Source organism: Pinus tabuliformis, chromosome J (assembly GCF_031772625.1).
Source record: "Pinus tabuliformis cultivar Carrire ecotype Pingquan chromosome J, CPIR1, whole genome shotgun sequence".
Lineage (NCBI taxonomy): Eukaryota > Viridiplantae > Streptophyta > Pinopsida > Pinales > Pinaceae > Pinus > Pinus tabuliformis.
This window is the reverse complement of record NC_142295.1, coordinates 243330499-243346332: the sequence shown is the minus strand read 5'-3', so window position 1 is coordinate 243346332 and position 15834 is coordinate 243330499. Positions and strand designations below refer to the sequence as shown.

The following is a 15834-nucleotide window of genomic DNA, read 5'->3' as shown; positions in this document are numbered from 1 at the left end:
TCTGGTGCGTATTCTGCACATGGCAACTAGCTGAGATGTCATCTGATGAAAATGTAATGTCATGGACCATTTGACCATAGCTTAAAAGAGGAAATTTTTTCTCAAAAGAACCATCTTCAGCAAGGAAATTTGACACCGGATTCACACAGAAAGTAAAGGAACCAAGCATATTTCATGCACCATAAACAGTATCAAATCCTTCGCAATTTTCTAAAGCAAATCCTGAGAGACACTTGATGCTTCCATAAGTCCATTCCTTATTTTCTCACTGACGTCTCTCACATGCCCTGGACCATGCGGAATGAAGACAGTCGTGTTCTTGGATGATGCCCCAACATCTTTTATTGTGTCAAAGTACTGAGTTATCATGACTAAATCCATGACATTCTTCGAAGAAGTGCCGGGGACCTTATGGGAAAATTCTAACACATTTTCTCGTAGCCCATCTGTGATAGCTTGTCTCTGTCGTGCAACCTCAACACCAGCAAGATATCTTGCCTCTGCATCAGCTTCCGCCCTTTAACTTGTAGTATTTTGTCTGCTTCACCTCTAAACACACTTGCAAGTTGAAGTCGTTGGGCTGCATTGATCTCATTCATTGCCTTCTGTACTGAAGGATCCAGAACTATATCAACCACAAGTATCTGTTGTATGTTATACCCATATGACCCCATTGCTTTTTCAAGCTTTTCTAACACAACTTTGGCAACATCGCCCTTTTGCTCAAATAATTCATCCAAATTCATCTTTGGAACATTTGCTCGAACCACATCAAACACATAAGCTTGAATTTGTTCTTGAGGATTTTGCAGCTCATAAAATGCATCGTCAGCATTCTGTTTCACAACATGATACTGGATGGAGCAAAATAATTGCACAAAGACATTGTCCTGAAATTTATCTGAAGCCATATGACGAAGTCGTTGATAGTAAACTGGACCAATGAATATTTCACAAGTAAGCTCTGTACCAAGGGTGCCACTGTAGAGGACCTCTGTGCCATGATAGTTGAAACCATATGAAGATAAAACTTGACCAAATTCATCAACAGTAGAGTCTGATGTATGCTTTGTTTTCTTTGTGCTTTTACAGAGGTAGGAGCTTGAAGTCGCTGCCAGTTGAAGAGCTGAAGATAAATTACATAATCTAAAACAACACATTAATGATTTCTTCTTCAAAACAGGGTTTTGAAGAAGAATCAATCTCTGACATGAGACAGAGTCTAACATCGGCTCCACTTGGGATGGCAGCTGCCGCTTCGTGGAGGTGCCAAGAACCGCAGAACTTTGGGAGAGCAGACAGTGCCTCCACCCATTGGGCAATGGAGTCATCATCAACACAACTCTTAACTTAATTTTCAAACTGAAACTGAACGCAAGCAAACTAAAACAAGATGCTGCCCTTATGGCTGCTTATTTATTTACAAAACTACCCTACTTTGTTGTACAAACACTAGATCAGGTAATACTAAAATGCCAAATTAACCATTCAAGTAAACCTGAGAATGATGTAGCTCGAGCATGCTTCCGCGAGGTCACAGATGCAGTTGCTGGCAGCCCTTCATGCACGTAATGACCCTGGTCACGGAAAAGACAGTCTGATCTGTCAATCAAACTGAAAAACATGTCCATGTATGCCGCAATAGGATCACGGAAGCCAGACTCTGTTGGCTGCCCCAACTCTGCAACACATACTTCCAGCTGCACATTGTCAATGTAAACATCTGTAGGCAAGTCTATGATATCTTGTTTCGAATGAGGAAGGATTTCCAAGAACTTTTTAGGGTCTTGGAAATCATATGACTGAATCTGCTCATCTAAACATTGAATCTCCTTTTCAAGTTTTTCAACAATTAACTCACAGGCACCAGTTTTAAACCAAGGGAACTTTGGAGATTTCAACAAACGAAGACAGATACTGAAAAATTCTTCATTAATTTCAATATCCACTAACCATTCTCTAAATTCGTTTAGAGCTTCACACAGGGCAGGGTTTGCCACATACCCCACCATTGCATGAATAGATCAGCAAGCGTTGGAATGTCTGGATCGAGTTGGAGTCGCCAGGTGAATGGTTCAGCCTGCATAAGTGTCTGACTGCTGTCCACCATCAACATCAGATCTGCACCTTGATTGCATGTACTGGGACAAGACAATCAACAAGTTGAATGTTCTCCCCAGTATGGTTGCCAGTATGTTAGCGCTTGAAATTTCACCTCAGGCTGAGAAAGGTAAACCTCAAGGCTACATCAAACCATTCAGCCTCGTAGCTAGCCCTACGGGGCAGGAGAAGGCTCTCTCCGGTCAATCTCGGTAGATCTTCAATTGATGAGATGACCAAACGGGTAACACTGATATTAGGCTAGTAAACTGATTAGAAATATTGATTTGGGGTTTTTAATTAAATAACGGGGTTTTTCTGGGCTGCATGGGCAAAATCACAGCTTGAACAGAGAAATATAATGAACAACACAGGTTATCGACTGAGGCAAGGTAGGCAAGAAATTTAGCATCAAATCTAGATTTTAAATGGGATGGCAAGACTGGTGAGGAGCTAAGGAGGGCAAACAATAACTTTGAATCCTCCTTAAACAGTAGAAAACATTAAACATGAACAAACTTATAGGCAGAGCATGGCAGGCATGAATTCTTACCTAAACACTTCATTTGTTCAGTTAGAAATGATCATGTAGTGAAATGAAACATAACAGATTACATATGAAACAAGGGAAAACTTATGCTAAATTATCATACCACAAGAATCTCAGAAGTCAGAGCTGTGTAATTTCATTAAAAATCTCTGTCATAGACTGTACAATGAAGCTCAGTTTCTCCTCCAGCTCTCAGCACTCAGAACTCTCCCTTCTCTCTCTCTAAAAAATTATTTTTTTATACATTAAATCAACTAAAAACAAAAAACAACAGATCGACCCCCAAAACAGGGGCGTTGTTTCAACTAAAGCCATAAAAATAGAATAGAATCCTCCATCTGCTCTTAAAGATAGAGAAACAAGAAACAAGAGGTGCCTTGTTCAATCAAGCGTTTTCACAGTTCAGAGCCGTCTTAATTCGGTCAATTGTACAGGATATGAGGCTGTTGACAGTTGCAACCGACCCTAAAGATAGCTTTGCTGTTGGCACAGAGTCGACTAAAATCTGGAAAGCCACAGTCAACAACGAGCCACTAGAGATTTTGTCATTAATGACATCGCTACCCAAACTCGACTGTGTGCCATCAGGAAAAATAGCAAAACCCGATGGTAAAAGAGCCACGTGGTTGGGATCACCATCGTTGAGAAAGACATTCATGGCCACTATATCAACGGGAGCGTAAATAACGTAAGAGCCACATACATCAGTGCAGCTCTCTTGGAGAATAAGCATGTTACCCTGATTCGATTTCAAGTTGTTGACACGCAAACGAACCTACGAATGCCACTTTGCAAACTGCGCCCCAAATCTGGAAATGCGTTGGCCATTTTAATAAAACAACCTTTAAACTAACATTCTGTTGATTCAGCTCATGGTGACAACTATACTGAGAGCGTTTTGCATGGTTGCATTCAATAGCTCACAATTCACCTTCTAAGAGACACATCGCCCACAATCCCACAAAATCTCCAAAAGATCCCAACAATCTTTGGCGGAAATCATGGAACAAAATCATGTCTGTCTCAGGCTGATTTGAAGCTCATCATCTGGAACAAAAATCCTTTGCTAGACCTCAAATAATGCAACGCAATTGACCGAGGATCGGTCACAAGATTTCCAGAACCGACCACTAGAGACTGTTTGGAAACCTATGCTAACTTCGCCTGCAACCATATATTCCATAAATACATAGTGGCCCCCATGGATCGCAGAACTGCAACTTGCAACAAACTTCAACAGATTTAGAAAAAGCCCGCGATGATGTCATCTGGTGGGTGTTGCTCATTACCTCCAACCCATAGTGCCAAGCTTGCATGGTTGCGTAAAAGCTTGACTATGTCCCTTGCATTGTAACACGACACTTAAGATAGCACATATGCCGTGAAAAATTACGCTTGCCGAATGACAACGTGACTAGTTATGGAAGGAACTTAATAGAATTGAAGGCTGGGATGGCTCCTGCCCAAATTGTAATTTTATTTCGGCTACAATTGTAAGATTAACACTGTTATTGCGTTGCATAATAAACCTATTACCTCTGCATATATGTAAGTGGTGGTCCATACTCGGTGCTGCAATATATTTCCCACTGTAAATAAAATAGTAACCATGGAATACGCCTTCAAGGCTACTTCTATTCCATGGGTTTGCACCCGTAAAGCCATAACAACGCTCATGTTTTAACACTAAAATAATATAACATGCTGGAACAGGGCGATGTCTTTAATGCTGTCTGGTGCGTATTCTGCACATGGCAACTAGCTGAGATGTCATCTGATGAAAATGTAATGTCATGGACCATTTGACCATAGCTTAAAAGAGGAAAATTTTTCTCAAAAGAACCATCTTCAGCAAGGAAATTTGACACCGGATTCACACAGAAAGTAAAGGAACCAAGCATATTTCATGCACCATAAACAGTATCAAATCCTTCGCAATTTTCTAAAGCAAATCCTGAGAGACACTTGATGCTTCCATAAGTCCATTCCTTATTTGCTCACTGACGTCTCTCACATGCCCTGGACCATGCGGAATGAAGACAGTCGTGTTCTTGGATGATGCCCCAACATCTTTTATTGTGTCAAAGTACTGAGTTATCATGACTAAATCCATGACATTCTTCGAAGAAGTGTCGGGGACCTTATGGGAAAATTCTAACACATTTTCTCGTAGCCCATCTGTGATAGCTTGTCTCTGTCATGCAACCTCAACACCAGCAAGATATCTTGCCTCTGCATCAGCTTCCGCCCTTTAACTTGTAGTATTTTGTCTGCTTCACCTCTAAACACACTTGCAAGTTGAAGTCGTTGGGCTGCATTGATCTCATTCATTGCCTTATGTACTGAAGGATCCGGAACTATATCAACCACAAGTATCTGTTGTATGTTATACCCATATGACCCCATTGCTTTTTCAATCTTTTCTAACACAACTTTGGCAACATTGCCCTTTTGCTCAAATAATTCATCCAAATTCATCTTTGGAACATTTGCTCGAACCACATCAAACACATAAGCTTGAATTTGTTCTTGAGGATTTTGCAGCTCATAAAATTCATCGTCAGCATTCTGTTTCACAACACGATACTGGATGGAGAAAAATAATTGCACAAAGACATTGTCCTGAAATTTATCTGAAGCCATATGACGAAGTCGTTGATAGTAAACTGGACCAATGAATATTTCACAAGTAAGCTCTGTACCAAGGGTGCCACTGTAGAGGACCTTTGTGCCATGATAGTTGAAACCATATGAAGATAAAACTTGACCAAATTCATCAACAGTAGAGTCTGATGTATGCTTTGTTTTCTTTGTGCTTTTACAGAGGTAGGAGCTTGAAGTCGCTGCCAGTTGAAGAGCTGAAGATAAATTACATAATCTAAAACAACACATTAATGATTTCTTCCTCAAAACAGGGTCTTTGAAGAAGAATCAATCTCTGACATGAGACGGATTCTAACAGTATCAACATCACTTTTGGAGAAACCAAGTCATGTCAGGTAGCTATCAATTCGAGAGTACCAAGCTTCTTAAGTCCATACAAGGATTTTTTCAATCCACAAATGTGAGACTCTCTTCCATGAACCTCAAAACCTTGATGTTGTTCTATGTCCACTTCGTCCTCAATCACACCATTGAGGAAAGCAGTCTTTACATCCATATGATATAAATTCCAACCCATAGAAGAAGAAATATAAATAATAGTTCTAATGGTAGTGTGCCTAGAAACCAGAGCAAAGGCCTCATCATAATTGTCTCCTTCTTTCTGGGACAACCCTCTAGCCATAAATCTCACCTTTTATTTGTCAATACTACCATCCATTGCATGTTTGATCTTGTATACCCATTTGGAGGCCACTATCAACTTCCCTTCAAGTCTATGCACAATATCCCATACATCATTCTTTATAATCGATTGGCATTCTTCCAACATCCCATCCTTCCAAACTTGTTTACTAGTTGTTTCTTCAAATGTGGAAGGCTCAGAATCAATGAGATTGGTCATTAATGTTGCATATACATAATACCTCATTAGTCTTCTTCTTTCCTTGCAGGTGCATTTCCGTGTTGCATGTCCTTCTTCTTCCAGCAAAGCATATCTAAGCCAAGTTGGTCTCTTCCTAATTTTAGGAACAACAACTGGGTCCATTATATTGTTAGGCCCTTCTGGCTCTTCTTGAAGATCTATGGAATGTTATGCAGGATTGGATGGACCTAAACCTTCTTCCTCAGGAGCATCATGTTCTTCGTTATCATCAGAGTCCATGAGAACTTCTTTAGATTTATAGTAGGCAACATTCTCATCAAATGTCATATCCATACTAACTTCAACTTGTCGTGGTCCTAGAATATAGATTATCTAGGCCTTTGATGACTCATTATATCCAACAAATATTCTTTTCTTTCTTGAAGGATCTAGCTTCTTTCTCTTATATTTGAGTACATGGATATAAACTTGACTGTTGGGCCTCAAAATAGTCCCTATTTTCACTCCATTATTCACCAATATCTTCACATTTTACCTTCATGTCACCTCCATTCCACCTCCATATCATTACATTTACCTCATTATTGGGTTATAACAATGCTTTTCCAAAGTTTATTAATTCTTAACATTTTTAAGTGGATTTATGGCTAAACTTTAGAAAATAATATGCTTATACTTATACCTAACAATTAGAATGAGTTTGTTGACATGTGTAGGTACAAAGGAAGCTTCCAGGGCATCTTTATGTGGCCTTGAACGATCAAATTCGAATTTGATAAGATAAGCCTCATGGAAAAGATCATGATCTCATGGAGAAGATCATGGACCTCATGGAGGAAATCATGGAGGATAGGGTTATGTGTCTAGATGGTTGAGAAATGTATGGAACTAAAGGGAGATTAGTGGATCATCATTATGAGTTTGTTATCTCATCTCATTGTATAAATAGGAGTACCTCCTCCATTCCAAAGGAAAGGACTCTTGGAGCATTGTATCCAACTTATGATGGAATAGAATAAAGCTTCATTTTACATATATTTTCATTATGTAGTTTTAGATACAAGTTGTACATATATTTCCATTATGTAGTTTTAGATATAAGTTGCCTTAATGTAGTATATGGAATAGCTTGTCACTTTGTTCTTAGGAGAATTGAGCTCACTCTAGAAGGATCAAAGTAGCATGTTATTTCATATTAGATCTTATTTCATTTAATTTCTTAGATGTTTGAGGATTTGTTTGCGATTGATGAATGAGTTTTTAAATTAGAATCTTATCAACATATGAGAGGATATCCAAGGGTCTAAGTTAGGCGCTCTCTCTCTCCATTTGATTTGCATGATAATTGAAATTCATTCTTTTGCTTTTATGTTTCAAGTATCATATGAGGAGATAACCAAGAGTCTAAGTTAGGCTCTCTCTCCATTTGATTCATATGATAATTGAAATTCATTCTTTTGCTTTTATGTTTCAAGTTATTTTATTTGTTATACTTATGGATGAATCTTAGTTTAATTTGGATTAGTACATGAGAGGACAATCAAGAGACTAAGTTAGTCTTTCTCTCTCTTTGAATCTGAACAACAATTAAAGTTCATTCTCTTGTTTTCATTTCAAGTTTCTAGTTTTATATAATCAATGATTTCTCTATGATACTGTAGGGAAGGACAACCAGGACCTCCTTAGTTAGGAGCCTCTTCCCTTGCATATTATATTGAATCGTAAATAATTTAGCTAGACATAAAGTTAGTTGCCTACTCCTGCATATATTTTGCTGGCATCATCACAAGCTTACGAGTTTCCCTGGTTGATAATTTAATGCAGCAATTTAAGCCCAATAAATTGCCCAACATTTAGCGCCGTTGCCGGGGATGGTGCTAAGGGATTAGGCATTAGGAATTTAATTCAATTCTAGTATTTTTCTTTAGACAAAATAATTTGTGAAACCTGGTGACAACAGGATCTTCACGAAGGAGTTTAAGTTTGAGTTTTCTATGTTTTAATATTTAGCTAGTTTTAAATTCAATCCTTTTTGGAACCCCCCTGCATGAATAAAAACGAATCAAGCGATTAGTATGATCTCTTCCTGCGCTTCGTGTGATCAGGAAGATCAGAAAATCTATTGATTTCGTTCGAATAAAAATACTCTTGCTGGAGAACTAATGTGCAACATGACAATAAAGAATTTTGTGAATGAAAAAAAACATCTTTAAATTTTTAGACGAAATTTAGTTTTTTTAATTTTAGATTTAAAACATAAATTTTTTTTTATATATTATTAAAAAAAAAAAAAATTAACCATTTTCTTTGTTTTTTTAGATATTTAAAAAATAACCATTTCTTTTGTTTTTTTTAGATATTAAAAAAAAAACTAACTATTGTTTAATTTTAGAATATTTCTCTATTAGGTTAAAAAAAAAAAAAAGAATTGGTTGATTTTACAACCAAAAAAAACATCTCAACTTAAATAACAAATTAAAAAAAAATATTGTTTTTTAATTTGTTGTTTAAAAAAATCTAAAGCAATAAATAAAATCAACATAAAAATAAAAAAATATGTTTTCTTTTCTTTTTAAGATTTGTTGCATTAAAAAAAAAAAACGCATAAATAAAAATAAATAAATAAATAAATAAAATTCCATGTAATAATAATATATATATCTCTTATATATATTATTATTATTAAAAAAAAAAATTGACTTTCATGCTTTTGTTACATCGATCCCCAAACCAAAAAAAATCACATGATCTTTCTCATAGACAAGCAGATCCTCTTGGGCATTGCAAACCTCCCATTTGGAGTGATCATACTGATGCCTGGAGGCGTTTATTAACTTTTCCATGATAAACTCCACCTGCAAACGGTGTAATTGCAGTATCCACCGGTGCCGAGAATTACACTGTGGATAATGGTGGAAATTGCTCTCATCGGTGCTGATATTCAAGAGGATATTGGTAGCGCAACTGCGATTAAGCTAAGCCGAATGGAGTGGAATTGCTACTAGGGCTTTTGATCCCACGCATACAATCAAATTCTATCAAGCAAGCTGTGAGTATTGATGGCTGTAATATTATTCTCCACAACGTTTACCTTCACTCAGCTCTGGTGCAGTCACGGATGGTTGAGACAAAAAGTGCGATACGGCGCTAGAAAAGTAACTAAGAGCTTCCCAAACTCGGCCGTTCTTTCATTATCGGCTTCTCCACTTTTTAAAGCGAAGGGCATGATGGAACACCGTATTGCTATTTCTCTTGGAGCTATGGGCAGGGTTACATACGTTGCACCACCTGGCCCTTCCACCATTTGCTGGAATTAGAGTTTCAAGCAGCTTAAAATGTTGGCCTGTGCGTACACCGAGGCCTGTCTCACAGCCTGATGACTTGATTGATTTCCGCCTATTAAAGAGCAGGAAAGGGTCGCATTATTATTGGAGATATCCTCTGAATCGTTGGCTTGCTTTCAATGAAAGTTGGCCTTGGTATTGTACGTAGCATTTGGCTGCCAATCCTCTGGAATAGCGTTATCTATGATGAGAGATTTGCCTGTGGAGAGGGTTGTAAGGCGAATGGAGAAGGGAACACTCAGAGGACCACTGTTCAAAGCCCAATTTGCACTCAATGTTTTTTTTGCATTGGTTGCCATGTATTGGAGTTTGCCTGTTTTAAATCAACCGCTCCAAGGTCGCCATCTCCATTTACGTATTCAACAAGGAGCCCCAGCCAGTAAGCACTGGAACCCGAATTGACGTGGAAGAAAATATTGGTTCTCTGATATTCACAAGGCACGCTTCGAAACAAAGCAGATCTGTACCTCTACGAGGATCAGACGCCATATCTTGGAAGGCAGTACCGCTGAGAACAAACTGTGATTGCCCAGATGATTCGTCAGCGACCACAACGGTCACTCCCGTTTCGGAACACAGAGGATTGCCGGTGCATTTTACCTGATAGCATGATCCACAGCCTTTTCCTGAAACTGTTTCTGGGTTTTACTGAACGATGGAGTTGATTGCCCAACAAGCGATTCCACCCGCGGGTCATGGCGGAGCTCCGCGATCTCGTGAAAACCCCCTTGGATCGTCACTACAATACCACGGGGGCTGTGGACATTCGACCTGGGAAACACTACCGGAGTTGCGCCGTGGTCGGTAACAGCGGTATCCTGCTTCAGAAAACCCAAGGACCGCTGATCGATTCCCATGAAATGGTAATCCGACTCAACAACGCCCGCACCGGGGGTTTTGAAAACATCGTGGACTCCAAAACCACTCTTGCATTCGTTAACAGCAATATTCTCCATTCCTGTGCCAGAAGAACCGGGTGCTTCTGCCATCCATACGGGGAAACCGTCCCAATTATTATGTACATCTGCCAGGCCGTGCATTTGATGGATTTTGCCCTCTGCAATGCATCCCACAAGGCGCCCCTGCTCGTCACAGACGCACGATTCGATAATCTCTGTGGCAGAGTAGTGAAGTATTATTCTCTCAAGAATTTTGTAGAGACCACCGGTAAGCATCCGGAGGAATGGAGCGCGGCGCACGATGATTCAATGTTCCATTACTCGTCTGGAATGCAGGCAGTGATGGTCGCACTGGGGATTTGCGAGAAGGTAAGTATCTTCGGTTTCGGTAAATCTTCTCAGGCCAAGCACCATTACCCTTGATTCGTTGACAAACAGAATGAGAAAATAAAGTTGGATAGGAGATTGTGCACCCTCCAAATGTCATTTTGCATTACGTTTTGGTTGGATTTCTTTTAATGATTTAATTGTAATATATTACATTTATATTATTACGTTTTAATTGTAATATTTAATTGTAATATATTACATGTAGTTTAATTGTAATATATTTATTTTTATTTTTATTTGTTTTATATATATAGATTTTCATTTAATGCTTTGATTTCTTTATATTTATATTGGAATATTAGTAGTTATATTTTTTTTTAAGGATTGATTTGTTTTGATTGTGTGATTTGTTTTTTTGTATATATTTACCTATAATTAATGATTGATATAATAGATTTTAGGCTTCTGTGATCCATATCAAGTTAGAGAAAGATTCTTCGGCGAAAATCACATGGAATCTCATTTGTCGACACGTTTCGAACCAACTAGTGTGGTTCATCGTCAGGACAAGTTGTTTTAATATAATACAACTTATATAATATTTGATTTGTATTAATATATATATATATATATATATATATATATATATATATATATATATATATATATATGAATGATTGTCTTAATATATTAATTCTATTAATATATTAATATGATTGTATTAATTATATTAATATATTTTTTTTGTTATCAAGTTTGAACAAAATAAAAATAAATAAATAAACAATAAATAAAAAATAATAATAATAATAATAATAAAATAATAGTTAACAATTGTTGTTTAGAAGGATTTAAAAAAGTAAACATTGGCATGTGAAGGGTACTGGCATAAAACAAAACTATGAAAATTGAGAGAATCAGGAGAATTACAAGAACAGGATGAAAACTTTGGAGGCATGAAAATTGAGAGAATCATGAGAACAGGATGAAAGAAAAAAAAAAAAATTTTAAAAAAAACAAACAAACAAACACACTTTTCACAAAATTCACACAGGTTTGAAAATAAATAATGGAACTTTTGGAAGCAAAATTTAAAAGAACATTTGGTGGATTTGCTGATTAACTTGCATAGAATTGACAATTTGATATTGTTGTATGCTTTTATAACGTACTAATCCACAGGACACAGCAAACGCCAAACTTTTCGCCATGCACAGAAGTCAGCTGACACAAACAGGGAGTATTACTTTTCATGGTTATTTTAAAAAAAATGGATTGATATTAATATCATGATTAAGTCAATTTTAACACTTTGTTTGTCCTTAATTTGTTTTATTTGGTATGAAATTTTTGCGTAAGAATCATGAAGAAACTGGCCATTTCTTCTAGAGCACACTTATGTTTTCTTTGTACCAAGTTTTTTTACAGGTTACAGGACAATCAAGTATACATTAAGGAGATTACATTGTGCGCACAATTGGTATTCAAACGACTAATTTCATGAAAATTTCTAAAAGACAAATCCATGTCCACAACCATTACTTTGCACTCCCTCTTTGCAAAAGATTTTCCACCAATTGTCCATGTCCATAAAGCATACCATTTCCATGTCCATTTTTCACAACAAGAGTATTTATTCATACACCGTGCATTTCCTTACATCCATTCCTTACAAGCTTATTCTCATTTTCCATGTCATTACCATTCCCCTTCATTTCCGAAATAAAACTCTGCTTGAGTCGAAGTCCTAGAGTCTAAGTATCATTGAAAAAACACCTAGAGGCTTGCATGCCTTAATGGCAAGTACTCTTGCCAATGAACAATGGGCGTACATTAATATCCCTTGTCCATTGGATCTTGTAGGTGACTCGACCACGACAAATTTATTCGTACCTACAAAGATGTGTTAGGCATCCTGACTCCCATTGGAATCGATGGTGGGAGCTCTTGTGTTGGCTAGGGGCATTCATTAATGGCCACTAAGTCAACAACTTCTTGCTATGTTCGACATCGACAAATTTAATCACATAGTAAGATTTCTGCCATCGAGCGTTGAAGACTTGAAGACCCATATTTTGTAGCAGATGAAGCCAATTTCTTTTCATTGTTTTTCAGTTTGTCATCACTTGAGGACAAGTCAATCAATAAGGTTGGGAGGGAAATGTAACATCTATATTTTGTATACCTTCCAAGCCTTATATATTTTCAGCCATATTTAGCAGACTCATCGGATTCATCATCCAGCAGTAGAGGATCCAGCAGCAGATACGACTTTCAACCATGTTCAGCAGACTCCTCAGATTACGACAATACAGATCCATCTTTCATCCACAACTTGAAGAAGAAGCTTCAGAGCAGAATTGTGGTCGTTGAACATGCATGATTCATCCACCATTTTCCCAACCAAGTAAAGAAGCCTACAAACAACAGTTTTTGCAGCCACACGTGCACAACCCTCATCTACTTTTGGAAGGGTAAGTTAAGGTATGATATTTTCTAACTTTTAACCATTAAATTCCTTGAAAAGTTAGAATAATAATTTTTGGAAAAACTTCACTTCCTTCCTCATTTCACATAGCTTCCCAAACCATCCGTTTAAGGGGAAGGATACATTTACATACATACTTTGTCACATTCATATAACATCCACATTCATATATCACATTCTAAACCCCACTTACCTTCAAGCTATATTCACTATTACATGAGCATACAAATGGCTTTGACAAAAGTATTTAAAAGTTAATTGGATGCCAATACAATCATGCTTGTTACACAAGAACCAACCATGATGCATTACAACAAAAATACTCTGCAATAAAAATCACATTATCAATATGCAAAGATCATACATTGAATGCAACAAACAAAATATGGTTGAAACACAAGAACCAACCAGGTTGTAGTTCATCAAAATAACGCTTTGCAAAAGTTATGTAAATGATATCATGCAGAGTTTAAGCCAAAGCTCAAAAAGTAATGTAATAGATTGCATGAGGATATGCAATACCTTGAGTTTGGGGGAGATGTTGGGCCTCAAAATAGTCCCTATTTTCACTCCATTATTCACCAATATCTTCACATTTTACCTTCATGTCACCTCCATTCCACCTCCATATCATTACATTTACCTCATTATTGGGTTATAACAATGCTTTTCCAAAGTTTATTAATTCTTAACATTTTTAAGTGGATTTATGGCTAAACTTTAGAAAATAATATGCTTATACTTATACCTAACAATTAGAATGATTTTGTTGACATGTGTAGGTACAAAGGAAGCTTCCAGGGCATCTTTATGTGGCCTTGAATGATCAAATTCGAATTTGATAAGATAAGCCTCATGGAAAAGATCATGATCTCATGGAGAAGATCATGGACCTCATGGAGGAAATCATGGAGGATAGGGTTATGTGTCTAGATGGTTGCGAAATGTATGGAACTAAAGAGAGATTAGTGGATCATCATTATGAGTTTGTTATCTCATCTCATTGTATAAATAGGAGTACCTCCTCCATTCCAAAGGAAAGGACTCTTGGAGCATTGTATCCAACTTATGATGGAATAGAATAAAGCTTCATTTTACATATATTTTCATTATGTAGTTTTAGATATAAGTTGTACATATATTTCCATTATGTAGTTTTAGATATAAGTTGCCTTAATGTAGTATATGGAATAGCTTGTCACTTTGTTCTTAGGAGAATTGAGCTCACTCTAGAAGGATCAAAGGAGCATGTTATTTCATATTAGATCTTATTTCATTTAATTGCTTAAATGTTTGAGGATTTGTTTGCGATTGATGAATGAGTTTTTAAATTAGAATCTTATCAACATATGAGAGGATATCCAAGGGTCTAAGTTAGGCTCTCTCTCTCTCTCCATTTGATTTGCATGATAATTGAAATTCATTCTTTTGCTTTTATGTTTCAGGTATCATATGAGGAGATAATCAAGAGTCTAAGTTAGGCTCTCTCTCCATTTGATTCATATGATAATTGAAATTCATTCTTTTGCTTTTATGTTTCAAGTTATTTTATTTCTTATGCTTATGGATGAATCTTAGTTTAGTTTGGATTAGTACATGAGAGGACAATCAAGAGACTAAGTTAGTCTTTCTCTCTCTTTGAATCTGAACAACAATTAAAGTTCATTCTCTTGTCTTTATTTCAAGTTTCTGGTTTTATGAATGATTTCTCTATGATACTGTAGGGAAGGACAACCAGGACCTCCTTAGTTATGAGCCTCTTCCCTTGCATATTATATTGAATCGTAAATAATTTAGTTAAACATAGAGTTAGTTGCCTACCCCTGCATATATTTTGCTGGCATCATCACAAGCTTACGAGTTTCCCTGGTCGATAATTTAATGCAGCAATTTAAGCCCAATAAATTGCCCAACATTTTTGGAAATGTAACATCTATATTTTATATACCTTCCAAGCCTTATAGATTTTCAGCCATATTTAGCAGACTCATCGGATTCATCATCCAGCAGTAGAGGATCCAGCAGCAGATACGACTTTCAGCCATGTTCAGCAGACTCCTCGGATTACGACAATACAGATCCATCTTTCAGCCACAACTTGAAGAAGAAGCTTCAGAGCAAAATTGTGGTCGTTGAACATGCATGATTCATCCACCATTTTCCCAACCAAGTAAAGAAGCCTACGAACAACAGTTTCTGCAGCCACACGTGCACGACCCTCATCTACTTTTGGAAGGGTAAGTTTAGGTATGATATTTTCTAACTTTTAACCATTAAATTCCTTGAAAAGTTAGAATAATAATTTTTGGAAAAACTTCACTTCCTTCCTCATTTCACATAGCTTCCCAAACCATCCGTTTAAGGGGAAGGATACATTTACATACATACTTTGTCACATTCATATAACATCCACATTCATATATCACATTCTAAACCCCACTTACCTTCAAGCTATATTCACTATTACATGAGCATACAAATGGCTTTGACAAAAGTATTTAAAAGTTAATTGGATGCCAATACAATCATGCTTGTTACACAAGAACCAACCATGATGCATTACAACAAAAATACTCTGCAATAAAAATCACATTATCAATATGCAAAGATCATACATTGAATGCAACAAACAAAAT

General features: G+C 36.8%; 1 protein-coding gene and 2 pseudogenes across 1 annotated transcript; 1 reads left to right on the top strand and 2 right to left on the bottom strand.

Annotated features, from left to right (window-relative positions):
* Positions 1-210: 210 nt before the first annotated feature.
* Positions 211-911, bottom strand: LOC149226663 (hypersensitive-induced response protein 4 pseudogene; annotated as a pseudogene).
* A 3656-nt stretch (positions 912-4567) lies between these two features.
* On the bottom strand, positions 4568-5293 carry LOC149226662 (hypersensitive-induced response protein 4 pseudogene; annotated as a pseudogene).
* Positions 5294-9046: 3753 nt separating this feature from the next.
* LOC149226661 (beta-1,6-galactosyltransferase GALT29A-like) lies at positions 9047-10803 on the top strand. The gene is made up of 4 exons (XM_089380262.1): positions 9047-9092; positions 9406-9482; positions 9819-10070; positions 10159-10803. Exons 1-4 carry the CDS (start codon positions 9047-9049, stop codon positions 10801-10803), a joined length of 1020 nt encoding a protein of 339 aa, XP_089236388.1.
* Positions 10804-15834: the final 5031 nt, after the last annotated feature.